General features: G+C 45.1%; 11 protein-coding genes across 11 annotated transcripts in view; 6 read left to right on the top strand and 5 right to left on the bottom strand.

The window, feature by feature from the left end:
- The window catches only part of LOC126556713 (mucin-5AC), a 469,299-nt gene that overhangs the window by 3,573 nt on the left and 442,435 nt on the right, over positions 1-23,291 (top strand). The window lies entirely within an intron of this gene.
- Positions 1-23,291, top strand: part of LOC126557535 (uncharacterized) — a 272,688-nt gene that overhangs the window by 70,653 nt on the left and 178,744 nt on the right. The window lies entirely within an intron of this gene.
- LOC126558470 (uncharacterized) lies at positions 2,069-4,094 on the bottom strand. The gene is made up of 7 exons (XM_050214491.1): positions 3,639-4,094; positions 3,484-3,584; positions 3,295-3,417; positions 3,003-3,217; positions 2,726-2,937; positions 2,489-2,642; positions 2,069-2,404 (listed from the first exon to the last, which is right to left on the bottom strand). Exons 1-7 carry the CDS (start codon positions 4,077-4,079, stop codon positions 2,073-2,075), a joined length of 1,578 nt encoding a protein of 525 aa, XP_050070448.1. The 5' UTR covers positions 4,080-4,094; the 3' UTR covers positions 2,069-2,072.
- On the top strand, positions 6,731-8,761 carry LOC126558280 (ionotropic receptor 75a-like). Its single transcript, XM_050214269.1, has 6 exons — positions 6,731-7,138; positions 7,208-7,335; positions 7,407-7,580; positions 7,642-8,083; positions 8,163-8,316; positions 8,385-8,761. Exons 1-6 carry the CDS (start codon positions 6,746-6,748, stop codon positions 8,759-8,761), a joined length of 1,668 nt encoding a protein of 555 aa, XP_050070226.1. The 5' UTR covers positions 6,731-6,745.
- LOC126564885 (cytosolic carboxypeptidase 6) lies at positions 9,994-16,083 on the top strand. Its single transcript, XM_050222012.1, has 6 exons — positions 9,994-10,054; positions 10,164-10,229; positions 14,085-14,578; positions 14,635-15,003; positions 15,072-15,387; positions 15,467-16,083. The coding sequence occupies exons 1-6, from the start codon at positions 9,994-9,996 to the stop codon at positions 16,081-16,083; spliced, it is 1,923 nt and encodes a 640-aa protein (XP_050077969.1).
- LOC126559387 (histone H3.3A) overlaps positions 11,520-23,291 on the bottom strand; it is a 244,656-nt gene continuing 232,884 nt past the window's right edge. Inside the window, exons 2-3 of the mRNA XM_050215537.1 lie at positions 11,777-12,067; positions 11,520-11,689 (exon numbers count right to left, since the gene is read on the bottom strand). Of these exons, the coding sequence (XP_050071494.1) occupies positions 11,561-11,689; positions 11,777-12,058 (411 nt within the window). The 5' untranslated portion in view covers positions 12,059-12,067 and the 3' untranslated portion in view covers positions 11,520-11,560. The remainder of the gene's footprint in view (positions 11,690-11,776; positions 12,068-23,291) is intronic.
- LOC126558493 (NADH-cytochrome b5 reductase-like) lies at positions 16,112-17,137 on the bottom strand. Its single transcript, XM_050214516.1, has one exon. The coding sequence runs from the start codon at positions 17,132-17,134 to the stop codon at positions 16,115-16,117; it is 1,020 nt and encodes a 339-aa protein (XP_050070473.1). The 5' UTR covers positions 17,135-17,137; the 3' UTR covers positions 16,112-16,114.
- On the bottom strand, positions 17,557-18,664 carry LOC126558816 (RNA transcription, translation and transport factor protein-like). Its single transcript, XM_050214888.1, has 2 exons — positions 18,520-18,664; positions 17,557-18,385 (listed from the first exon to the last, which is right to left on the bottom strand). Exons 1-2 carry the CDS (start codon positions 18,578-18,580, stop codon positions 17,658-17,660), a joined length of 789 nt encoding a protein of 262 aa, XP_050070845.1. The 5' UTR covers positions 18,581-18,664; the 3' UTR covers positions 17,557-17,657.
- LOC126559564 (uncharacterized) lies at positions 19,020-19,341 on the top strand. Its single transcript, XM_050215734.1, has 2 exons — positions 19,020-19,186; positions 19,250-19,341. Exons 1-2 carry the CDS (start codon positions 19,030-19,032, stop codon positions 19,315-19,317), a joined length of 225 nt encoding a protein of 74 aa, XP_050071691.1. The 5' UTR covers positions 19,020-19,029; the 3' UTR covers positions 19,318-19,341.
- Positions 19,394-20,213, bottom strand: LOC126559878 (RNA transcription, translation and transport factor protein-like). The gene is made up of 2 exons (XM_050216053.1): positions 20,147-20,213; positions 19,394-20,085 (listed from the first exon to the last, which is right to left on the bottom strand). The coding sequence occupies exons 1-2, from the start codon at positions 20,205-20,207 to the stop codon at positions 19,394-19,396; spliced, it is 753 nt and encodes a 250-aa protein (XP_050072010.1). The 5' UTR covers positions 20,208-20,213.
- On the top strand, positions 22,245-23,017 carry LOC126558955 (uncharacterized). Its single transcript, XM_050215047.1, has 2 exons — positions 22,245-22,803; positions 22,875-23,017. Exons 1-2 carry the CDS (start codon positions 22,245-22,247, stop codon positions 23,015-23,017), a joined length of 702 nt encoding a protein of 233 aa, XP_050071004.1.

Genomic DNA, 23,291 nt, shown 5'->3' with positions numbered 1-23,291 from the left:
ACGTCCACATGCAGGTCTTAGGCTCCATACTTGCGTTCCCGACAATCGTTTTCTGCTGGATTTCGGGTTCAATTCCGCATCAGCGCAAACGAGATCAGCGCAAACGAGAAAGCTGACCGTCTGACCAAAAGAGGTCGGCTTCGTCCAGCAATCCGCTTTAGCAACAACAAAGTCTCCCAACACTGGAACACAAAACCTAGATCTCAGTAACAAACTCCGCCCCATCAAGCCCAACACCGCTTCATGGGAAGATACCGAATCCAGCCACCACCAACGACTCTAATCCCGTTTTCGAATAGAACATGCAAGTCTGAATCATTCCTACATCCTCAATAAGTCCAGTCCTCCACTCTACAGCTTCTTTGGCGTTAACATCATCATCCGCCACATCTTAACCGATTGCCATGGATACACGACACACCGAGCCACCTGCCAACTAGACACCGATTACGAGACAATATTATCACCCGACAGACTGCATCAGAACCGCCTTATCAGGTTTTTGCGCATCAGCAATTTATATAGAGACACTTAAGCAATCCAGAGAATCCAAATGTATGCGCTTCCTTATCTATACTACCTTACCAATTGACATCCCGAACGTGAATATCCTTGTGGTGCAGTTGCGCTTCAACCCAACCTAATCCGTAAAAATCCATGTCAATATGCTCCCCTCAAAAGGGTGAGATACATTAGAGGGTCACAATCCGAAGATATGTACGCATCACTTCCGGAGGCATCGCGACAGTTTTTTTCTGCTACTGCTGCTGCTGCTGCTAAGTTCGGCCCGTTATCGATCAAACATCAAACGCCGGCCTCCCTGAAGGAATAAGTTGCTCGAACTCGAACACCGGCTCCAACGCCTGGTCCCATACTGATAGTGCACCTGAAGCACCTTTCGATGGCGTGCCGGATTTCAGGCCAGATGTCCTGGCATACTTCCCCTTTTTCGAGTTTTGCGTGTCTTGCGCCTGACGGCTACCCCCGAAGGTAATTTGCCATACCATTGCCCCTCAATCGTCCGGGGCCATATCGTCAGACACAGAAAGCCCCCCAAAACTACAATATGTTCCGCTGGTATGCTATGATTGGGTGAAAAACTTTTTTATCGGATTTTGTTTAGTTTTCGGTAACGGCTGAGCCTCCAAAACCTGCCACCGTCAGTGCAGCGATATCACTGATCCGGGGTAGGTGGATTTGGATAAACACAGTTGCGCCATCCAAAAAATAACACTGCAAAACTAAGTACCATATAAGAGTTCTCCATAATCTCGGCAATCATCAGCCGTACTGCATTTAATATCTTCACTGAACAGTGCAGCGCCTTTAAAAGATCAAAGCAATCTTGTTGTGACTTTCGTGCCCAAAGCGCATATTTCATAGGTTGTGTATATTTGTGTTAAAAGCCAAGCTCAGCAAGCCAATAAATACTTTGGGCGAGAGCTAGTAGTACAACCGACTAAAAGTACCGGAAGTGCCTTTAAGTGTCAAATTCCCTTCGCAGACAGAGCAGTTGTAGTCGTCCCGGGTGTGGGGTACGTTTATTTGATTTATGGAATGACGAGTTACGATTGACGGGAAACGATGTTTTCCGATCCGTGTTACAACTGCGGTCATTTCGTGTCTTTAGGACAGCACCGGAACGAACGGTGCCGACGCTACTAACAAACGAACAATCGCCATGGTGTCGGTGGTTACCGCGTCGTCCCAGCTTTACGTCACCGGTGTCGGTTGCGTGTAAATAATCATCAAAAGCTTTCACCCTCGCCAGTACACATTGCCACTGCCACGGGATGGGTGACTTCGGATCGGGTGAGTAGCCGTTTTGCTTTTGCCACTTATTTATGACTGCCGGAAGGTGCACTTTTACAGCTTTCATCGACTAAACCGTGCGTTAATATTAAAGCAAATAATATCCTCATCTTCTACTCGTGATATGTCTTCTAGAGTGAACATTAGAGAAGCTTAATTTTCACCAAAAACCATTTGCAAGGAAAATTTGATTGATGGTTTTGGTGGAACTGTTTCAACTTTCAGCCGGATACCACCAGCCGAGAGTTCAGACAGGCAGCTCAGTGTCGCACCCGCAAAACCTTGCTGACAGTGATTTCAAACAGTAGAATAGCGATACTTCCGATGATGGTGCCACCGAGCAGTACCAGCACCGAGGACACCTGATCTAGGCTAACCTCTGGCATTTTAACCTCATTTTCGGCACACCTTGGCTTGTCGGCGTAACAAAGGCTTCGCTCATACTGTACGATACTGGTTCCGATGATCTTCTGCACCGTGATACGAAACTGTTCCTCCAAAGGGTGATCTTTCTTCAGTGCCAGGTGTTTGGATGTTTTACCCGTCAGTGGAATTTCCTGTAGGGCGCAACGTTGCTCATCAGTGAGATGGTCTGAATGGGTGAAACAAAATAAGCAGTACATCATATTCAAATAATTAATGTCAAAGCTATCAATTAATGGCGACAACTACGTACACCGTATCAGTTGATAAGCACGATAAGCATCGCAAACGAAAGCACTTCTTCCACGTTGAATGGCCGAGATTCCTTCCTCTACGTCAAGGTAAACTTTGCCGGTTCTAGCCAGCTGCGTTTGAACCAACGTCAGTAAAGATTTGTCCTCCGTGTCCTACTTAAGACAGCGGAAATGAAAGTACATCCCGTCTAAGAGGTGACATGTTGTCGGTAGCGTTACGATTGTACAAAACCTACATTAAGGAACTCCATCGTTTCGGGTACATTTTCCAGTGCAACACCAAACTCGTATTGCACCAATTGCTTGAGCGTTTGGATGTTTTTCGGTGGCACGACCAACAACAGACTAACGATATACGTCAGATAGAACTGATACAACAGCATACTAAAGATGCACATACTGAACAACGTCAGTCGACTCGCGTACGTTCTACTGCTCTCGATGAAACCTATGAATGAACAGGGTTTTTTTTTTCTTCAGTAGAATTCTCCATTTGATCATCATCATGCTTACCTTGCTGACAAAGTATCCCCAGCACAAGCACCAAAAAGCCATTTTCTCTGTCCTGTTGTATATCCAGGTCTTGCTCGAACTTAAACGCTTTGTACATCAGCAGCTTGAATACAATAAGCAGTGCCCCTATCGCCAACCTTGTTAAGGGACGAAAGGGACGCAAAAATGAGTTATTCAAGCTGTCAACGTTTGGGTGTAAAAAGAGAAGAATCGTTCTGTAGATGATAAGAGAAATTTAAAATTTAAAATTGAGTTTCAAAATGGAGCAGAAAATGAGGAACTTCATACGCACTGTGTATCTTGCACTGCTGCCGTGTAGTCAAGTTGGTGGATGTCTGTCTGTTTAATCCTAACCGGTTCAAGGATAAAGTCCGCCATTGGAGCATCGTATCCCACAGTTAGATTTTCCGTAATGCTGTAGAGACATAAACTCTGGTTACAGGATTCTTGGCAGGCTTAGACAGACCTTAGGCATACATACCCGATGATGTGCCACTTGGATAAAACATTCCAAAGCCGTAATCCATAGGCTCGTTCATCCTGCATTCCACCATCCGACGAACTTCTTTCCATTGTTCTAGCCTTAAGATTAAATAAATTTAAACATTTCTTCTATTTGAAATTCATTCAACGCACCCTACTTATTCCTGATAATTGCATCCCAGACAGGAGCAGCCGCCGTTCGTACATGCTTCCGTTATTCCACACCAACAAACCCGTGCTCAAGCTCCAGCTGCCAATTTGCAGAAAGCTTACATACCAACCATTCAACCTCCACTGTCCGCAAACGTCAAGAATCGCATAGTCCACCTCACGCGGCAGAAACATTAGTACATTGGAGGAAACGGTTATATTGAGCCTTTGAAGAAACGTCCTGTTTTCCTCAAGTGCACGCAACCCGTACAAAAACCAACGGTAACGTTCCCCATTGAAAAGACCTCGTTTGGAAAGTATCGGCAGCACACTGTTCATACCCGGACAGTTTAGGTCGGCCATGAGACCAACCCTGACATGAACCGATTTCAGCGAGGTAACGAACTTTTGCTCACTAAAACTCGCCACATTCACGAACGCCATACAGTTGGAGTTGGAGTTGCTTCTCACGCTATGTACTAGGTGGATGAATTCTGGAGAGAGAAAAAGTTCCTTACAGTATGTGTTATATACACAAGACGTGTACTTTGGTACCACACGAACCATGTTGCTGGTTAAAACAGTGAAAAATGTACACTACTCTCAGTTGCTGCCAGTTGACTACATCCATCACCAGGCGTTCACTTCTTATGGCAAGCGCAGACACAAGATAGAACAGCAAAGAAATCGTCCAAAGCTTCATCATTGCGCGGCAGTAAGGCGAAGATTGTTCAACCACTGATAGAACTCTCAGCTTGTTGGCTTGGTCCCCGTATGTAATCAACATTAAACTGCACCTAATGCACAAATATGTCACCCCATTATCCTGTCCAGAGATAATTAGACTAATTGACCGACTCGAGAAGACGATAGTCGTGCTATCTCATACATTAAATTGCGGATAGGTTCTTTGTGTATTTTGCGTACTTCAGAATGATGCGTATCATTTTGCTAGTACTTTCCACTATTCCTCTCGTCTTGGGCGAAGGTTTGTGGTGAAGCATTTCATACAAAAAATCGAACTTCAACAGCTTAACGGTGATCCATTGTCATCGGGCGGGACTCGATCTTTCATCGATGTATCCTCATTGTACAGTGAATCTGGGATGCAAAACCTGTCGCCCCGCCCTTCAGAAAGTGTCTCAAACGGGTCATTTCAATTCCTCGTATCGATGGCTGTTTTTTTGGAGTCCCGATACTGTGCATCACTTTCCAGATGCAGCAATGACAGCAATCGAACGGAACCCGTGCAGCAATTTGATGTTCTGTCGGCAATTTTACTTTTGACCGGCGGCATTGTTTGTAGTTGTTTGCAACTGTTGATTGACTGTTGGTATTTCGATGTATACATTTACGATTTAGTAGGGATAGGGAACATGAGCTTTATTAAATTATATCGCAATTGTCAATAGTAAATGAATGAATTTATCGCAAACTATGCTCGAAATATACTGGCTATTAGAACTACAATGAATTTTGAATTTAGTAATAGCCGTTTCCATACCCAGAATCGACCATCAGAGTCAGGAATACATACAATCGAGTATTCTCGGGCTGTCCGATGGTCGAGACGATTTAGACGCCAGTCTGCTAATGCAGGACCCGGATATCAATTCACGGCAGGTCTGTCCCCCTTATACGTAGAACTGACTATCGAGCTACGGATAAAATTAAGTTATAGAAGCTAGAAAAAGCAAGACCTCTCTAGATGAAAAAGTAGATATTTTATCTGGTCCTTTAGTCTACTACGAATTTACTCAGATTTTAACGTTCGGCTCTAGTAATTATTATTCGCGCTCTTTTTCCTGGACATGGTATACAACCTCGCGGTCATTATCATAACGAAATCTTCCTATTGGATCCTGTCAGATCTCATGATTCATTCTCCTATATTTTTATAATGCTTTTTGTCAGTGAATTTTTGACTTTGAACCTCAATTTACTAGGTAAAATTGCGGTCTGATATATCTTATTCTTTGCCTGTTCAGCGCTGAGCACGTCGTGATGGCATGGTCGCCGATTCATTTCTAGGAAGCTTGGTATAGGGCTGAAATCGTCCATCCTTGACTCCACCTAATCCAGCCAAAGAGATCGTTGTGCTTCTCCATGCCTTGTGCAAAACGGGTCGCTGACGAGCACCTACCTAGTGGGGCATGAGTCTGGCATTCACGAGCCCCAAACGTTGGACTCTTCGGGCTTTGACTACCGCCATATATCATACTTCATATTTGACTTACGGATATATCCAGCGCCAAACAGCCCAACTAGCTAGTGGTTCTTTCTCCGTATCCACACGTCTTGCGACTTTGGTGACTGAATCCATGCAAAAATTTAGAGGTTTTTTTTGTAAACAAATTCGCTGATGAGAGCCATTAAGGCATTTAAGCCATTTAAGGCAAAAAATATTGAATCTTAAGCATTCAATATGTTTTTAACTACCATCTTTAGCTAACAAATTAAAAACTCTAGCAGTTACCTCCTCGTCGGACAACTTAAGTATGTCATTATCATAATTTGGCCATCAACAATTTTAAATCCTTCATTGAAGATCATCTTCTGATAAACAGCCCTAATTACATGATTTTTTATTCCTACGGGCAGCAGGCAATATCTAAAAACATCCTATTATTAGCAACTTTCTTTTGAAAGTAATCATTATCTGTTTATCTCTGACATATAATTGCCTGTTATTGATAATCAAATCTATTATGTAAAGACTCATTCAAGTACAATTGCCTAGAAAATATGCGTGTGTGTCCAGACAAGTATTTAAAGTGCAACAACAGCGCTCGGTAGCAGTTTCCCCAACGTCTGCCCTGTATCCTTTTACCAACAACTGTAGCACATCATCAAGGATGAAACTTGTAACCTTTACGCTGCTACTTCTGCAAGCTCCAAACTTATCACTGTGTTCCTCCCGTACTCAACTAATCGAAGAATTTCTGCAACAACGCTACGCCACTAGTTTTATCCTGCTGCACTGTGCACAGGAACCGATTGATCGAGATGTACTCCATATTGCAAAAACACTCTCCAAATCATTTCTCGGCACGATCTACTACATCGACATCGGCAAAGCTAACCCGCTGCAACACCAATTCCATCGGCACATGTTTTACGAGCGTTACATAACGGCCATCACGTTGAACCTGGAATGCGCCGGGATGGATCGAGTGTTGAGCCAGCTATCGGCGAATATCTATTTTAATGGCACCTTTCAATGGCTTATGTTTGGGGGGAAAAAGTACGAACAGGTGACCTGCTTACTAGCTAATCAGAATATTAATTACGATTCCTCGATTACGCTGGTGTTGGATGGATACGAACAAGATGATGCCGCACCGCCTCGTTACGAAGTGTACGATGTTTCGGGAAGTGTAAAACGCCGTGGAGGTACAGTAAGTTTCGAGCTGCTAGGGATTGTATCTTCATTGAATGAGCTTCCCAGACGGGATCCACTGAGTCGCTTACTGAATGGGGTAGAACTTCGAACAGTAGTGTCGGTAATAACGAGTCCTTCTTTGATTTGCTATAGGGTGGATTAACTACTCTCTCCCCGCTTCTTCCTGTAGACTGCCAATACACATCAACCGCAGCCTTTTATAGAGAAGTTGAATTCCGTAAAGCGACCCAAATCGTACAGCGCCGTCACACACTGCTACCAGCTGATCAAACTACTTCAGTTGAAGCTTAAATTCAAGTAACTAACTTACAGGAAATATCTTCTTCATGTCTGTCACACATTTATTGTCTTTTCACTACGCTAACTAGGCTTGTATTGGTACTGACCACTGACTGGCGATTCGATCTTATTGGGAAAAACTCTTCGAACGGTATAGCGGGACAGCTAGAAACCAAAATGGTCGACTTTTCAGCAACACCGTTTGCAATGACAGTGGAACGCTTGCCGCTCTGTGACTTTACCATTGAAATCGCTCATGGAACGTACGTGTAAGAGGCTGTTTTTGCACAAACTTTCCATCCTTAACTACCATTTCTTCTCCAGCTTCTACACCGTGTTCCGGCATCCGAAAAGTTTGAACGAAAACAACATTTTCCTGTTACCGTTTGAAAATTCACTTTGGATGGCTATCGGTCTAACTTACAGTATAGTTGCTCTGATCATAGCAGCATCTATGCTATGCCTTTCTCGCATAGATCGTGCTCAAACGAGCATTGATGTTCTGGTGGAGCAGACCGTTCTATGTACGGTGGGAATAGTGTGCCAGCAGGGATTGCACCATCGTGTCATTTTGCAGACCTCAATCAAGCTGCTTATCCTGGTTGCAATGGTATCATCGATGCTGTTGGTACAGTTCTACTCCACCTTTATCGTAGGATATCAGCTCATTACGCCACCGAAAACAATAAACACACTGGAAAAGCTGGCGGACAGTAACATTAAGATGTGCGTCGAAGATTTGAGCTATCAGCGTGATTTCTTCAATGTAACTATACTAACGCTTTTGCTGCCAGCTTGGTGAGGTTATAAGATCACTTTACATTGATGTGAATTCTTCCCAACAGCGTACCAAAACCCCGATTGCACTCAAGCTATACGAAAAGAAGATTCTTCCCGACAAGTATGGGTTTGTGAACTTATCGTTCGGGATACAGCTGCTCAAACGCGGAGGTTATGCATTTCACAGTGAAACTTCCTACGGTAATGCACTAATCATAGGTCGGTACGGTTGTAAAGCGTGACTACGATACCAAACAACTCTCAAGCGAAATTGTTTCATTCCCCAGATACCTTTACTGATCGGGAAATTTGTGAACTACAGCAGCTTCAGCTTTATCCACAACGAACCGTACATCTGCCGATGATTAAGGATAGCCCGTTGCGAGAACTTTTCAAGGTTAATTTACAACTGCTAAAGGAAAGCGGACTGCTGGCGTATCACCACTCGCGGAGCTACATTCCCAAACCAAAGTGCAATAAGCAGAGTAACAACCACACGGAACCAATCTATCTTACCGATGTGAAGTTTGCCTTTCTCCTGCTGGCCGTTGGAATGGCGGCGAGCGTTGCGATGTTACTGTGGGAGTTTATTTTTCTGCGCCTCCAACGCTGGTGGTATGAAAAGAAGTTCACAATTCCGGAAGGATTCGTGTGGCTTAATTAAACGCTGTATGGGTAGTTGCATACCATCATTATGTACTTGGCCATCTGATAATCACACCAAACTATGAAATACATCACTATTTAGTTTGTATGTGTTTCGTGCGCAATTTGCAAGCTAAAAGGGCAAAGGGATATAGTTCAACACTTTTATCTAAACCACTTAATCCACAACTCTGTTTTGTGCAGAGTTTTTAACCGTTGCATGTTAAACGAAGACACCACACAAGGCCCTCGCAGAAGGTGAAACACTTTATTCGAAATTGATTTCCACAATGAATTGTGCAATCACGCCGACCAAGACGAACTGCTGGTGGTAACTGGCACTTTCTACATTCTGATGGTAATCGTACACACCTCGCGCATACGGATAGCGATGTTAGTTTATCGTCGGCGGTAATCCCTAGAAACCGTTGCACTCGTCCACAGGCGAAAACGAGGCCAAAGACTTCTACTGTACCTCATTAACTTGACGCGTGATGGTGGAACTGGGTGTGCATCAGCAGTAAGACACCCGGTCGGTTGTAGCCACGGCCCTAGGGGATATGTACATACATGCATTCCCGTATAGAAGTTCTTTCATGACGTCACATACGAACCGATTCACACCCGGTTGGATGGGGGCAATAGAATATGCACATTATGTTTGATAGACAGGCACAAACGCAAACGAGGGACCCATAACCCATAACGTCTAAGTGTCGGGGCTTTTCAACTGTAAGGCTCTACCGGTACCACACTTGGCTGAAGTACACGGGTGGTGTGTGTGTGTGTGGTAGCATCATCAAGTCGGAATATAGGCTCTTATGGTTCTGCGTCGATTCGTATGAGCTGTACTCGTGGTGGCAATAGTCGCAGACATTACATTACAGGTGTGCGCTACACTTCACATGCCGGTTCGTTTGCCATCATCGGGTAATGGGCCACCGGGCGATGTGTGCGGTTTTGTGCCACCTTGCTCCATCATCTCCATCCATGCCATGCCATCTTGAAGCTGGTCTTCCTAGAAGCCACCGAGCGCCCATTACCACCTAACAGGTGCCTCCTCTTTGTACTTCAGACTGCAGGCACTATAAGGTGTTCGGGTGTTACCTTAGGCAAGATTTCAATCTGCTTGAGCGCTTCAGTAGCCTGTACCTAGCCGATCCTGACAGACTTGGCCGACCGTTGTGTGTGCAGGGATAAAACGATTGTTTCATCGACGTTCACTTCCGGAGCACATAAGCGCCGCACATAATGAATCCGGATGCGTGTGATCCGCTTGCTCACACGAGCATGTACCAACGGGCGGAAGAAGGTGTTACTGTGAAAAAAAAATGTTTTCCGGCAGTTTTTGATTGCATGAAGTTTTCTACTGGCTTTTGTGCTAATGCGGTGCGTTGTTTCGTTCTGGTTCGTTTCCACAGATAGTGACGATAGTGACGGTGAGGGAGGTCTAGGCAATGTGAGCCGTGTGATCGTTCGACCTCCAGGTAAGTGGATTTTATAGTATTATTTATTTATATTTTACGGAACAGAGGATCTATTAGGGCTTCTATAAGGGAGAATTAGAGTAGGACGCGAACGCAGAGTAGGAGAATTGACATAGAAATTGGATGATGATAGGAGAGCAGGAAAATCTACGAGATCGAGAAGGGAAATGACTATCTTGCAGAGTTCGTAAGCCTAGCAATTGACATCTGGATTCTTAAGGAGGTAGAAGAGAGGCCGAAATGCTCAGCAATTTACGATAAGCTCCATACGTTCAATGTGAACCCTAGCAGATCGGCTCTAGACTAGTATTGGCGGATTCGGGATTCGGAAGATTCGAATCGGATTGGATCCTAATAGAAAAATTCGATCCGATTCGGATTCCATTGGGATTCGATTCGATGGCAATCGATTTGGATTTTATCGAGCTTCATTTTGATTCTGTATCTTCCATGACATTAAAATCTATTTAAGACTAGGATTCCTTTCGATTGGGATTCTGTAAGGATTCTTTAGGAAATCGATTAGGAGGTAGGGAAATGTCCTTAATAAACAAGACAAACAACAGAGGACTAAGGATCCGACGAAAAACGATACTAGGATCCGACGTATGGGGGATTGTAAGAACCTTAGATTTTTTAGACTGCGAGACATCTAATTCCTGTGGAAATTTCCACAGAAGTTGCTTTCGTACTTCAATTACACTCCTCAGAGTATGTTTCGGATTCAAATGGAGTAAAAAATAGTCAAGCATTTTTTTTTGAACAGACAGAAAGAGAATCTACATCTCGAATGTGTACTGTACTGAGTTTATTTTATTATGAATTAATGTCCAACGGTCTCTCTCTCTCTCTACTTCCAAAATGACAAATTACGGTTTTCCCATTGTTGCTGTTAATAATCGGGGGCTCCGGCTGTGGTCTCCTATTTGTTCATACAACCGATAGTCATAGGTTTAACTATTGCAGAATTGGTGAAGAAATGCAGTTATTTGTTATGTTATTATGCGTATTGTAGTGTTAATAATGTATTTTGACCACCGACGCCGACCGTTGTGTGTTGCTCTAATCCTGAACGTTTCTAACATCTAAAGATCATCGTCGTCATATAATCTTCCGCGCGGTACGGGTTTTGAACTGCGCCCTAAACCTGTCGCTTTTGTAGTTGGGAGATCTTTTTCTAATTTCGAACAAATGATCATCGATTTTTTTTTTTGTGAAATACAAGAGTGTTTACACTCTTTTATATTCTTTTACGATATTTTAAATGGGGGTGTTTTTTTTTTAAGTATAAAATAAAAATTTAAGATGATTATTACTAGAAGGTCAGCTTTTTAAGCGCGTTCGCCTCGGATACGGCGCGCCAGCTGGATGTCCTTCGGCATGATGGTGACACGCTTGGCATGGATAGCGCACAAGTTGGTGTCTTCGAAGAGACCGACCAGATAGGCTTCGCTGGCCTCCTATAAGACCCGGGACGGGTAAACAAAAGAGGATTAGGTTCATGGTGTTGTGTGTTTCCCCAGTTTCCACCGAAAAAAAAAACATACCTGCAGAGCACCGATGGCAGCCGACTGGAAGCGCAGATCGGTCTTGAAATCTTGGGCGATTTCTCGCACCAAGCGTTGGAACGGCAGCTTGCGGATCAGCAGCTCGGTCGACTTCTGGTACCGACGGATTTCACGCAGCGCCACCGTACCGGGACGGTAACGATGCGGCTTCTTCACGCCACCGGTAGACGGGGCGCTCTTACGGGCTGCCTTGGTGGCCAATTGTTTACGCGGAGCCTTTCCTCCGGTAGATTTACGTGCTGTCTGCTTAGTACGTGCCATTGTAATTTACTTTTCGCCGGATGAATTCTGGAGAAGAAATATTTTGTATTTTTTGGTATTAGTACCAGATAGAATGGATTTTGGTAGGGAAAGAACATCACATTGGGCTCTCTGTCCCTGTTTCGCTTAATCGCTTTGATTAAAAAAAGAAGGTGAAAAACCGGTTTTCCCTCCCAACAGCACCCTCTCTCGCTCTCTCGCGGGGGAGGGGGGAGTGATGACATGCGCACTGACGCTCCCCGCCAAAAAGCATGAGAAAATCAATAACCAAGCCACACACTTTTCTTAACATGAAAATATTTCCAGAGCCTACTAAATCTATCTCTAATCAACGGGGGCATGAAATCCAAGATGTCGGCTGGTCATAAACTTGAGAGCAAATCAAAACATAACAAAGAAAAATTGATAAAAAATTATTGTAAAACGCACAAAAATATTGAATCCTCATAAAATATTCAAAAAATCACAAATGAAAAATTTACACATTAACCGTAACATTGAAAACGCATCTTAAAAAATTAAAAAAAAAAAGATATCGAAGATTAAATTAAAATTTTGCATAAATTGGATAAACTTTCGACTGTGATAAAAAAAAACAGAGAAAATACCACAATACAATACAGAAAATGTATTATTTTTAATGTGGTTTAAGCCACAGTTATGTTTCCAATTCATTCTCTAACTACATTCTCGCGACGTCACACAATCAAAAATTCCATCAAAACAAATACCAATACCAATACATTATACTTCAAATTTAAAAATATTTAGCATTACATTAATCACATGTGCCGATTTGTTCAAAACATAATTAATTCCACCTCTCTCCACTTCCCCCTCAACGAGCACCTCAAGCAAATCAACCCTAAAACCCTTCATCCACCCATGCTGTACTTCCAGCTTAGTAGCAACCAGCTCGCACAAACAAAATGGCGTCGCGCGCGCGAGATCGAAATATTATTGCTGCACGATTTTTCATGCATCGCGCGCATCACCACTATCGGGGCCGTGTCAATACACAAGTGGCAGGCCCTCTCAAAAAGTACATTGCGAAGCATAAAACCCATTCTCACCTCATCGGGGGCGAGGGGGGGGGGGGGTGTACACACACAGTGCACTCTTCTATGCACAGAAATTTTCACTTACAATTCACTAAAAAATGTAACGCGAACCTCGTCTCCGATTCACTGTTTCGACGGAACAAAAATCTTTTGTTGGCCCTTGCGGAGCGCTAGCGCTACCGCTGGGGGCTCACAGCCCATGGGATGGGGTAGCTTACCTCTCACTCTTCACAAAAACAAAGCTGCTCACACACGGAGACGCTAGATTCACCTCTGGTTGCGTTGAAGATCCAAACAGTAATGACGTGTTGGTGTGTTGCTTTGGCTTTTTGCCCTCTGTAAAGTGTACACACCAACACACAGGCGTGCGCGCGCCGTACACGGTGTTGAGCGTGTTATCTCTTTCGTGTTGTACTGAGAGCGCTGTTGTGGGAGAGCTACCGTACTCGCTCACACTCTCCCGCGCTAAAGGAAGAGGGTGCGTTCAGTGTGCGGCACCAGGTTTCTCGGAACGTGTGTCTTTGCTTAGTTTTGTTTTGTGCGAAAAATAATGTTCTTTGGCTCGACGGTATAAAATTATTTATTTTTGTTTTAAAAATTTTGAATATTCCAGAGGCCTTGGCAAATTAAGTTTCGAAATCTCCCACGCCCTATATCTGCATCTATATCACGTCCCACCCTACAGACATCCGGAACGATAAACTCTATCCGACAAATAATGGCGCCAATTTAGTTTTTATTTGGTTCTCTTTACCATTTTCTGCACATTATGTTTATTTTGTAATTCATCTTCTCTCTCACAACTTTCTATGTTTTATAAAGAATTAAGCTTTCGCGGAGGAACGACTCTTTTAACCTAGATTTCCGCATTTCCGGAGTTTGGTACCACAAGCGCGACTCCTAAATGATATCCCGCACACACCCAATGATCTGTTTCCTCCTGTTTTGTCTTTCCTACCCCACAGGACACAGTGGCAAAGCGAAACGTGGCCACCTATGCTTTGATGCAGCGTTCGAAACCGGTAATCTTGGCCGGGTCGATCTGGTCGGCGAGTTCGAGTATGATCTATTTCTCCGTCCGGACACGTGCAATCCACGCTACCGGTTTTGGTTCAACTTTACGGTCGACAATGTAAAGCAGGACCAGCGGGTTATATTCAACATTGTCAACATGAACAAGAGTCGCAATCTGTTTAAGGATGGCATGACACCGCTGGTCAAATCTACCAGCCGTCCAAAATGGCAACGATTGCCACGGTGTGAGGTGTTCTACTACAAATCGCCTGTCCATCAGAATCACTACGTGTTGAGCTTTGCGTTCGGGTTCGACAAGGAGGATGAGGTGTACCAGTTTGCGCTTACCTTCCCCTATTCGTACTCCAAGATGCAGGCGTACCTGAACGCGGTAGAACTTAAATTTCCGGAAACCTTCGAACGATCATCGTTGGGCATGAGTATCGTAAGTCTGTGGAGTCTGGTGGCCGACGTGTTCCTAAAATTGTCTTTTAATTGTAGCAAAACCGCAAACTGGAACTGATCACGTTCGATGACGTAAAGAAACCGGACAAGATGGAGCCGAAAAATGTGATCCATATGGTCGTTATATTGGCCCGTATACACCCGGGGGAGTCGCCGGCATCGTACGTCGTGCAAGGATTGATCGAATTTCTGGCCGCCGCTAGTCAACCGATCGCGAAAGCATTGCGCGAACACGTGGTGTTCAAGATCGTACCGATGCTCAATCCGGACGGGGTATTTCTGGGGAATAACCGATGCAATGTGATTGGGCACGATCTGAACCGATCGTGGAATAAACTGTCCCAGTACACGCACCCAACCCTATCGGCTGTGATGAAGATGCTGAAGGAGTACGATAATTCAAGTGTTAGTAAGCTCCAGCTTTATTTTTGGAGTTGGAAGGGCAAAGAATTTGATCCGTTTATCTTATCTAGTGTTACCAGGTGGACTTTGTGATCGATATCCATGCGCATTCGAGCCTAACCGGAACGTTCATCTACGGCAGCACGTACGACAACGTGTACCGGTACGAGCGTCATCTAGTGTTTCCGAAGCTGTTCGCTACCAAGTGTGAGGACTTTTGCCAGGAGCACATGATGTTCAATGCGGACGATCGCAAGTCTGGCACGGCTCGGCGATACTTTGTCGAGGCGCTCAGCGATAACGTTAACACGTACACGCTGGAGGTGTCGATGTGCGGGTATTTTCTAAACGGTACCAACATTCTTACCCAGTACACGGAAGATGGATGTATGTCATGCCGAAGGATTTGTCTCTAAAGATGGCGGAACCTTTTACTAAAAATCCTTTTACACACTCTCCTTTCCAGACATGCGTATCGGACGAAATCTGGCCCGTACTTTTCTCGAGTATTATCGATTCACCAACATTCTTCCCATTCCTCCGGTCGATGAGCTAAGGCCCCGGAAAGGTGGTCGCCCAAGGACACACCGGCCACGTGCTCGCTCCAAAACACGCAGCGAGGTACGCGTACGACCCAAAACGACCCGTGCCTATGCACCGATCAGCTACACCGATCTGTCCATCTGTTACGATAGTGCCACCTCGGACGATGGTTCCCCAGTGCGGTACATGTACGGACACGGTAATGCCGGTTACGGTGGGTTCCGGATGCGCCCGCACGTCCATCAGGATCAGTTTTCACTGTCCAACATACAGGCGGCTCGGTTCAGCAATCTCGACTTTACCAGCGACTTCCGGCTGAAGGTACCGAAAGCGAAAGGTGGCGCTACCACGCAAGAATCGAAAATGCCACCGATCGAGATGCTAAATGTGCCACCGAAACCACACCTCACGATCATTGACTTTAATCAGCTGACGCGCGGTGGCCTAGAGGAAGCAACCTCCAGCGGTAAACCGATCGAGCGCGAAAAGGAAAAGATCCGTCGGCATACGTTCAAATCGTCGTCTTCAAGGAAAGCGTAACAAGCAACACGTGCGTACCACGTGGACATTTTCAAAACGTGTAACAATTTTCTATTTCCATCTTCGCTAGACTAGTCTTGATAAACGCGGTAAACGGTACCGTGCCGCAAAGTAATACTAGAAGTGATTGTTTGCCGTCCGAAAGTGCTCTTCCGAGCAGCCGTTCGATGTCTTCCGCTTCGAGCCGTCGATCGTAGATTGGTTCATTGTATCGGAGATGGTATTTCGCATTGCAAGTACAGTTTTCCAGGTTTTCGTGACACGCACAGCTTCGACGGGATAGGTAGATGGCATATTTGAAGTTCCAGTAGCTTGCCAATGCGTGCAGGTCGTCCCGTAAAAGCACGTTGGGAAGATCGCGAAAGCATGCGCAAAGCATGAGTCGGGTTTCATCCTCATCATCGTCTAGAATCGCACGCAGCGTGCTGTAGACCGGTGCTATGGCAACGCCTTGCACGAACGCAACCACGGTACGGTGTTGGTTACGTTGCCATAGAAAATCCCCGTAAACTCCTTTCCATTCGGTGTGACATCCGACTGTGAGGGTTGCTAGGTAGTTGGACATGAGACCGCCAGGTTCCAGCTTTATCAGTACATCGAATGTACCCTGCTCTGGATCGAAAGCAATCGGCGTGTACGGACGGCTAAAGTAAAGGTCATCTTCAGCTTTATCATGCTTTTCTATCGCTTTCTTTACAATCCCGACAGAGGAGGAATCGATTGCCACGATTGAGGACTCTTCGCGCCAGGCTTCAAACAGATGGTTTCCTATACTGGCCGAGTTGTACGTTCTAAGCGTTCTTAGCATTAAATGACATCCAGGAGGTACAATCAGACGCTCTCGATCGATGACCACCGCACTGGGAACGTATCGGAACCGGAACAGGAATACATTCGTCGTTGCCTGAGTGATTGCTTCGCACACGAACGTTTTGTATGTTCGATCGAAAACGTTCGTCACATCAGCAGGAAGCGCATGCTTCGAAGGTTTCACATCCAGCACACAGTTGGTACATCCGGAACCACAACACGCTGGATCTTCGATTTTCATGGAAAGCTTTCGAAATTTCTTCACTAATTTTGTTTATTTTTGGCCCAAATCTTTGACTTTATGCTGTGCTCTGTCATCCATCGGACAAAACAAGTTCGATGATGTGCTCTGGGAGCTGTCAGTTGTATTATGGAAATGGGTATCATTCATTGGGCTAAAACTAAACCTTTTGAGCTAATCTTATTTCAACAGTTGATAAAACTGATTCATTGGCATTGAAAATAACTAGCAAAGCACATTTCCAGCTGCTAGAGCACCCCATCGAACTTGTTCTGTTCGATGGTTGACAGTGCACAGCCTTATGCTGACCGTTTGACAGTAGCTCGTGTTGTTTACATTCTTCTCCCCCTCAATTCCTGCCAATCGATGCGTCAGCGTGTCTCACGCAATTGCAAGCAAAAATGAACTAAAAACCCGTTCCATTAAATAGAAACAATGATTGACCGGATTTTTTTTTATTAATTATAACATAGTTTAAGTATGTACGCAGTTGTACGTATCACAAGTATTGCCACTACACTTCCTACACGCCCACCTTCCCCAGTGCCGAGTCCGTTTTCGGATCGGCGGTAACGTTCTGGACTGCCACAATCGTTTCGTTGATTGTCGTTTGCATCGAGCGCATGTTCTGTATCTGCAGCAATCGCAATATCTGGGCCGCCTTTTCCACCTCCCGTTCGACGTCCGTATGCGGTGGTTTGCCTGCTGGGGTGGTGGTGGAGGTGGTGCCGTTCCTCTTGCTATCAACCCCCAACACAAACGGCTGTCCGGCGATGAGCGGTTCCTTTAGCGTTTCCTTGTTCAGACAGTCGTGAATGACACGGCCGGCAGCACGCAACGATACGAGATGATCGGGATGGTACGCAATGCCAAGCCGGTCGGCCAGCTTTCTTGCACCCTCCTCAAACTGAGCGTTAGTAAAATCGAGACTATCGAACGGGTTGGTCGATTTCACTTCCGGTGCGTTCGATTTTTTCTGCTCCTCCACCTTCCGGGCCCCGCTCAGCGGTCGGTAGATGTCGACGTTGTCGGAATACTCCAACCGAACGGCGTGCAGCAGCAGCCAGGTTAGCTGCTCCTGGCGCGTTACCAGCTCGTACGGCAAGCCAACATCGAGCTTGTACTTGTCGTACGCCGCTTCCCACACATCGACCGTACCGATCTGCTTCAAGCTTTCCCGGTTTTCAATCGTGTAGTGGCGTATCTTTTGATCTTCCAGCCAGGAGACGAGCGAGCGGAATTCCTTCAGATCTGCAAGAATGGGCAGTAATAAAAAAAGGGCGTTTCAATGATGGGGTCAACAGTAGTTTGCCGGTTTAATGAACCGCGCGCGATTGTGTGTTGTAAGTGTTCGGAAACCAGAATTCGATTCCTATACGGCGTACCATCGATATTAACGGGCTGGTTGCCGGTGTATTGCAGGGCAGACAGATATCGTTCGAACATTCTCACCACGAAAAATTGCGAAACAAATAATACACCGTTGTGGAAATTTTCGCGTGTTTGCTGGCCCTCTCTTAGCGACTTGTTTTGTATTGTCGCTGCGAACTGTCAAACTATCTGTCGACGGTCACGGTTGGGTTTATGGTGCTGTGTTGAGGGGTTTACCATGCAATCCAAGGACACATTGTGCAGCGCATGTTTACTTTTTGTGGAAATAAATTCGTTTGTTTATCAGAAAAGAATAGAATTTTTAGCAAAAATTAATTTAAAACGAATAAAGCTCGAATAATCTTCATGTTGTGCTTAAATTTGTTAAAAATGGATATTAAAATAATCGTTTTAATTTGCTCAAATTTGACACAGCAATGGTGTGTTGATCAAACAGAACAAACCAAAACATTATAGAACGAAAGGAACATTCATCAAACGCTGGCCATAAAAAAAACACGGGAATGACCGACTCTGTGGTTTCCAATCGGCACAAGGACTGCATACCTTGCCGGTTGATTAGCGGATTCGGGGTGATCGGTATGGGAATGTATATCGCGCTGCATGCACAGAAAAGGCCTAACCCGTTAGGTCGTTACAGCATGTTTGGAATCGCAACCGGTACCTGCACTATTTACCACACGATTTAGTTACAATTCTAATCCATCTTCGCTTTCTTTCCAGCTGCCGGAAGCATAGGCATTGCACGCTTGTTAGACGTTTATCCTTTTGGTGAAAGATCGAAGAAATAGTTCGAACTGAGTTTACTGTATAAAATAAAGTTTCATCCACACACACACACTCACAGCTACTCATTGGTCAACGCGTTCATTTCATTCCCACCTTCCCTAAGCTGGTATCGGTCCGCGGGTCCGCCGTCACATTTTGCACCGCCACAATCGTTTCATTGATGGTGGTTTGCAGTTGGCGAATGTTTTGAATTTGCAGCAAGCGCAATATTCTTGCACACTGTCCCAACTCTTGGTCCGTCTCGAGTCCCATCCCGCTGCCCTGCTCGATCGGAAACGGTTGCCCCGTAATGACCCGTTCCTTGAGCGCTTCCTTATTGTACGCACTGCTGATCACTTTGGCGGCTGCCTGCAGTGACACCAGGTGGTCCGGATGGTATGCGATCCCGAGTCGTTCTGCCAGCTTCCACGATCCATCCTCAAAGTCAGCATTGGTAAAGTCAAACTCATCGAACGGATTGGTGGATTGCACTTCCGGTACGCTGGATCGTTTCGCTTCCTCGTCCAATTTCTTTGTGCCTGTGAGGGCACGATACTGGTCCACATTGTCGGTGTACTCGAGCCGGATTGCGTACAGTAGCAGCCATGTTATTTGCTCGTGCTTTGTTTTCAGATGCGATGGTAACCGTATGTCTTGCTTGTATTTTTCGTATGCTCGATTCCATTCGTCGGGTGAGTTAATTTTTCTCAACGGTTCCCGACCATCGATCGGCAGGAAGCGTATCTTCTGATCCTCCAGCCATAGTACGAAGCCACGGAAATCTTTCGGATCTGAATTCGGGAGAGGGAAACTTATGAATGAAGCCAACAGAGGGTAACATCGGTTACTTGCCATCAATGTTGAGCTGTCCTACGCGAGGATACTGAAGTGCCGATAGATATCGTTCAAACATATCACTTTCGGAGTACGTTTAGGAAGATAAATTACGTTTTGTTCGGATCGATAGGGAAAGCAGCGCGTCCTTATTTTTTTCACAAAGTTTGCCGCATTCGTAAACAAAACGCGACCAAGACTAGTATACGCAAGGTATGACCAAGCAAGATAACCAAGCTTCTGCTATTTAACATCAAATTCGATTAAAAAAAAACGGTTGATTATTATTTTTTATTCTAAAGCAAGCGTTTACAAGTTGGAATTTTCCTAAGTATAATTAAGGCTGTTTTGAACTCTATCAAAAGGATCATGATCCATATAATATTAGGTTCTATGATCTTACTAACACATCAAGTCTGTTGCGGAAGTCTTCGAGGATCAATACTGGTCATAGTCAAGTGCCGTTGTTTGCCAGTCCATTATCCTGGTCGTTTTGGTTCTTTACAGGCAGGGACATCCGATATCGCTTTCCTGATAGAACCAACCTGGCGAGTCTATAGGGAGTAAAACTCTTATTGAGCGTCCTCCTCTCGTAGGTGGCTGAGATGAGTCAGGACGAGTTGCAGAGTCATTTCCGAAAGAACACTACAAGGACCATCTCTCATTCAAACATAAGATAGCAAACAATCAAGCCCTAGTACATAGATGGACCAAACAATTTCGGACTTCGGACAACAACTTAAGTAGCGAAAGGGAAATTGGTTAGGGAAATCGTGTCTACTAGGGACTCCACAAACTCCTGCAATCAAAAAGGCTTCAGAAACAACACACGAAATGCTCTGCGGATACAAGTCCTGGACAATGTTGGCGGAGGACGCCAATGCACTCGCCATTTTCGAACGGTGGATACTAATGCCAATCTTTAAATGGGATGAGCGAGCAGGGCGTGTGGAGAAAGTTAGTGAACCACGAGCTAGCTGATCCTGACGGTAGTTGAAGTCGGAAAGATACGATGGCTTGGGCACGTGATGAAAATCGTCCTTAACCTATTCGGAACGACGTATGTAGGAGCACAGCGAGCTCGTTGGCTGGATCAGATAGAATCGAATCAGGTAGAACGAGTTTCCTGGAAACGAATAGGAAACCTGGCCATGGCGTCTAGACGTATTCAACTCAGAGCCGGTAAATAAAAAGAACAAGAGAAATTACGTAAATTCCAAAACATTTAAATTAGGATTTGGAATACGGAACCAGCTAAATGTCCTGCTTTTCTATGGTCACATTATTCCATTATTCCAAACACTCGCATACCTAGTCATACCGTTCAAAAATAAGAATGAATTCCGTATCCTCCCACGCCCTGAGCTGGCGTCAAGTGGATGACCGTGCATTGTGCACGTTATCACGTACTCGCTCAAGTGTTGAACGTGGTGTTGTTGTTAACAAAAAGGAAGCTACACGCACGCACCGCTCATCAGAATGCGAAAACTCATCTTCTCTTCCCGCGCACGTTTACGATTGTTCGTATGGCCGTTGCCAAATTGTTCACGTTGCTCCTTGAACTACTTAGATTCGCCACGACCCAAAATACAGATAGCGCGGGTTTTATTTCCTCTCGCGCAATGCAAATGCAGAACAACCCCTCGCGGACCATAAACCCAAATTTTCGCTCATTAACAATGTACACAGCCAATTGTTCCTTTCCATCTTAATCTACAAAGGCCCAGGTTGTTATCATCCAAACCGTATGCCAACATGATGAAGAAGAAACCTCCTCCGACGTTTCATTAGTTTTTGGAAGGCATTTCCGGCACCCAGACACATATCGCGAGTAGTGGTAGTAGTAGTGCGGAGAAGGAGAACGCCAGACTGAAGCTGATTTCTTAAGTGTTATTTTGTTACTCATAAAATCGATTGTTATCTAGCGTCGGACGATCAGTGTAAGCACGGGGAGTGGGGTTTTTTTTTGCACAAACTGCAATTCGCACAGATAAGCTACGATAGTAGTGTGCTTTAAAAACGCGCACGATTGAAACCATTCTTCTCACAGACTCGTACAACTCGTAAGAACGTACATCGTGGACATAGGAGATAGAGTCGAAATTCAGAAGAAAAAATGGCGGATCGAAGTTTAACAGCTTCCTGGATTGGCGTGCTACTATGGCTTGGCAGTGTGCTCATTGCCACTGTTCACGGGCACGGCATGGTGCTGGATCCGATCGCACGTGCATCTCGTTGGCGTTGCAATCCGCTCGCCCTACCAAACTACACCGACAACGAGCTGTTCTGTGGCGGTTTTCAGGTACAGTGGGGAACGTACAACGGAAAGTGTGGAGTATGCGGAGATAGCTATGGGGATCCAACACCCCGTCGCCATGAGCTCGGTGGCACGTACGGACAGGGAGACATTGTGCGGCAGTACGTGCAGGGTAGCGTAATTGAAGCAAGAGTCCGACTGACGGCAAACCACCGAGGATACTTTTACTTCGATCTGTGCAATCTGGATGGTGGTGCGGAGGATGAATCCTGCTTCAGCCGATATCCATTGTACTTGGTGGATGGCAGTCGGAACTGGAGTTTACCTTCCACGGCAACGGGAGAGTATCGCGTCAGCTTAAAGCTACCCGATTCGGTCACCTGTGCTCATTGCATCTTCCGCTGGACATATGTGGCAGGTAAGTTTGTAGTAGTTGTCGGTAGCGAGGACCACATGGTAATCGGAGCACGTGTTTTTGTTTAAACGCAGGAAACAACTGGGGATACTGTGATGATGGCACGGGCAAGCTTGGCTGTGGACCGCAGGAAACGTTCAAAACCTGTTCCGATATAAGGATAGCTGCTCCGAATGATGTTATTCCTAGCTTCGCTTACTGTACTAAAACGGTTTAAGTTGATAGGAACATTTTAAAACCTAACCTCATTAGTCTAATTTACATCTATGCAAATAAAGATAGTGGTTTCGTCAGAGCGCTTTGACAACCTATCGTTAACTTTCTGTGATATTAACTAGTCCAGCATATGTCACGCGCCAGAAAACGACTTCCCTTCTTTACTCACGAAACTCACTCTTTTATTCTAGGTGTTTAAATACATAATTTCCAGTTCTTCCCATTTGCGAGGGGAAACCTACAAACAGTACGACATGCAGTGGCAACTAGTGTGT

Source organism: Anopheles maculipalpis, chromosome 2RL (assembly GCF_943734695.1).
Source record: "Anopheles maculipalpis chromosome 2RL, idAnoMacuDA_375_x, whole genome shotgun sequence".
Classification (NCBI taxonomy): domain Eukaryota; kingdom Metazoa; phylum Arthropoda; class Insecta; order Diptera; family Culicidae; genus Anopheles; species Anopheles maculipalpis.
Note: the sequence above shows the minus strand (reverse complement) of the source record. Positions and strands in the feature narration are given on the sequence as shown.

Bases quoted from the DNA above. Each gene is read 5' to 3' on its own strand.
- LOC126558470 (XM_050214491.1), bottom strand. From the start codon at position 4,079: ATGGCGTTCGTGAATGTGGCGAGTTTTAGTGAGCAAAAGTTCGTTACC. The intron at 3,418-3,483 runs GTATGTATGCCT...ATGTCTCTACAG, and splicing joins TCCAAGTGGCACATCATCGG to CATTACGGAAAATCTAACTG. The intron at 2,405-2,488 runs GTACGTAGTTGT...TCACCCATTCAG, and splicing joins TGCTTATCAACTGATACGGT to ACCATCTCACTGATGAGCAA.
- LOC126558280 (XM_050214269.1), top strand. From the start codon at position 6,746: ATGTTTTACGAGCGTTACATAACGGCCATCACGTTGAACCTGGAATGC. The intron at 7,336-7,406 runs GTAACTAACTTA...TACGCTAACTAG, and splicing joins CAGTTGAAGCTTAAATTCAA to GCTTGTATTGGTACTGACCA. The intron at 8,317-8,384 runs GTCGGTACGGTT...TTCATTCCCCAG, and splicing joins CGGTAATGCACTAATCATAG to ATACCTTTACTGATCGGGAA.
- LOC126564885 (XM_050222012.1), top strand. From the start codon at position 9,994: ATGAATCCGGATGCGTGTGATCCGCTTGCTCACACGAGCATGTACCAA. The intron at 14,579-14,634 runs GTAAGTCTGTGG...TTTTAATTGTAG, and splicing joins CATCGTTGGGCATGAGTATC to CAAAACCGCAAACTGGAACT. The intron at 15,388-15,466 runs GTATGTCATGCC...TCTCCTTTCCAG, and splicing joins CCAGTACACGGAAGATGGAT to ACATGCGTATCGGACGAAAT.
- LOC126558493 (XM_050214516.1), bottom strand. From the start codon at position 17,134: ATGAAAATCGAAGATCCAGCGTGTTGTGGTTCCGGATGTACCAACTGT.
- LOC126558816 (XM_050214888.1), bottom strand. From the start codon at position 18,580: ATGTTCGAACGATATCTGTCTGCCCTGCAATACACCGGCAACCAGCCC. The intron at 18,386-18,519 runs GTACGCCGTATA...CCATTCTTGCAG, and splicing joins CCAGCCCGTTAATATCGATG to ATCTGAAGGAATTCCGCTCG.
- LOC126559564 (XM_050215734.1), top strand. From the start codon at position 19,030: ATGACCGACTCTGTGGTTTCCAATCGGCACAAGGACTGCATACCTTGC. The intron at 19,187-19,249 runs GTACCTGCACTA...CTTTCTTTCCAG, and splicing joins CATGTTTGGAATCGCAACCG to CTGCCGGAAGCATAGGCATT.
- LOC126559878 (XM_050216053.1), bottom strand. From the start codon at position 20,207: ATGTTTGAACGATATCTATCGGCACTTCAGTATCCTCGCGTAGGACAG. The intron at 20,086-20,146 runs GCAAGTAACCGA...TCCCGAATTCAG, and splicing joins AGGACAGCTCAACATTGATG to ATCCGAAAGATTTCCGTGGC.
- LOC126558955 (XM_050215047.1), top strand. From the start codon at position 22,245: ATGGCGGATCGAAGTTTAACAGCTTCCTGGATTGGCGTGCTACTATGG. The intron at 22,804-22,874 runs GTAAGTTTGTAG...GTTTAAACGCAG, and splicing joins CCGCTGGACATATGTGGCAG to GAAACAACTGGGGATACTGT.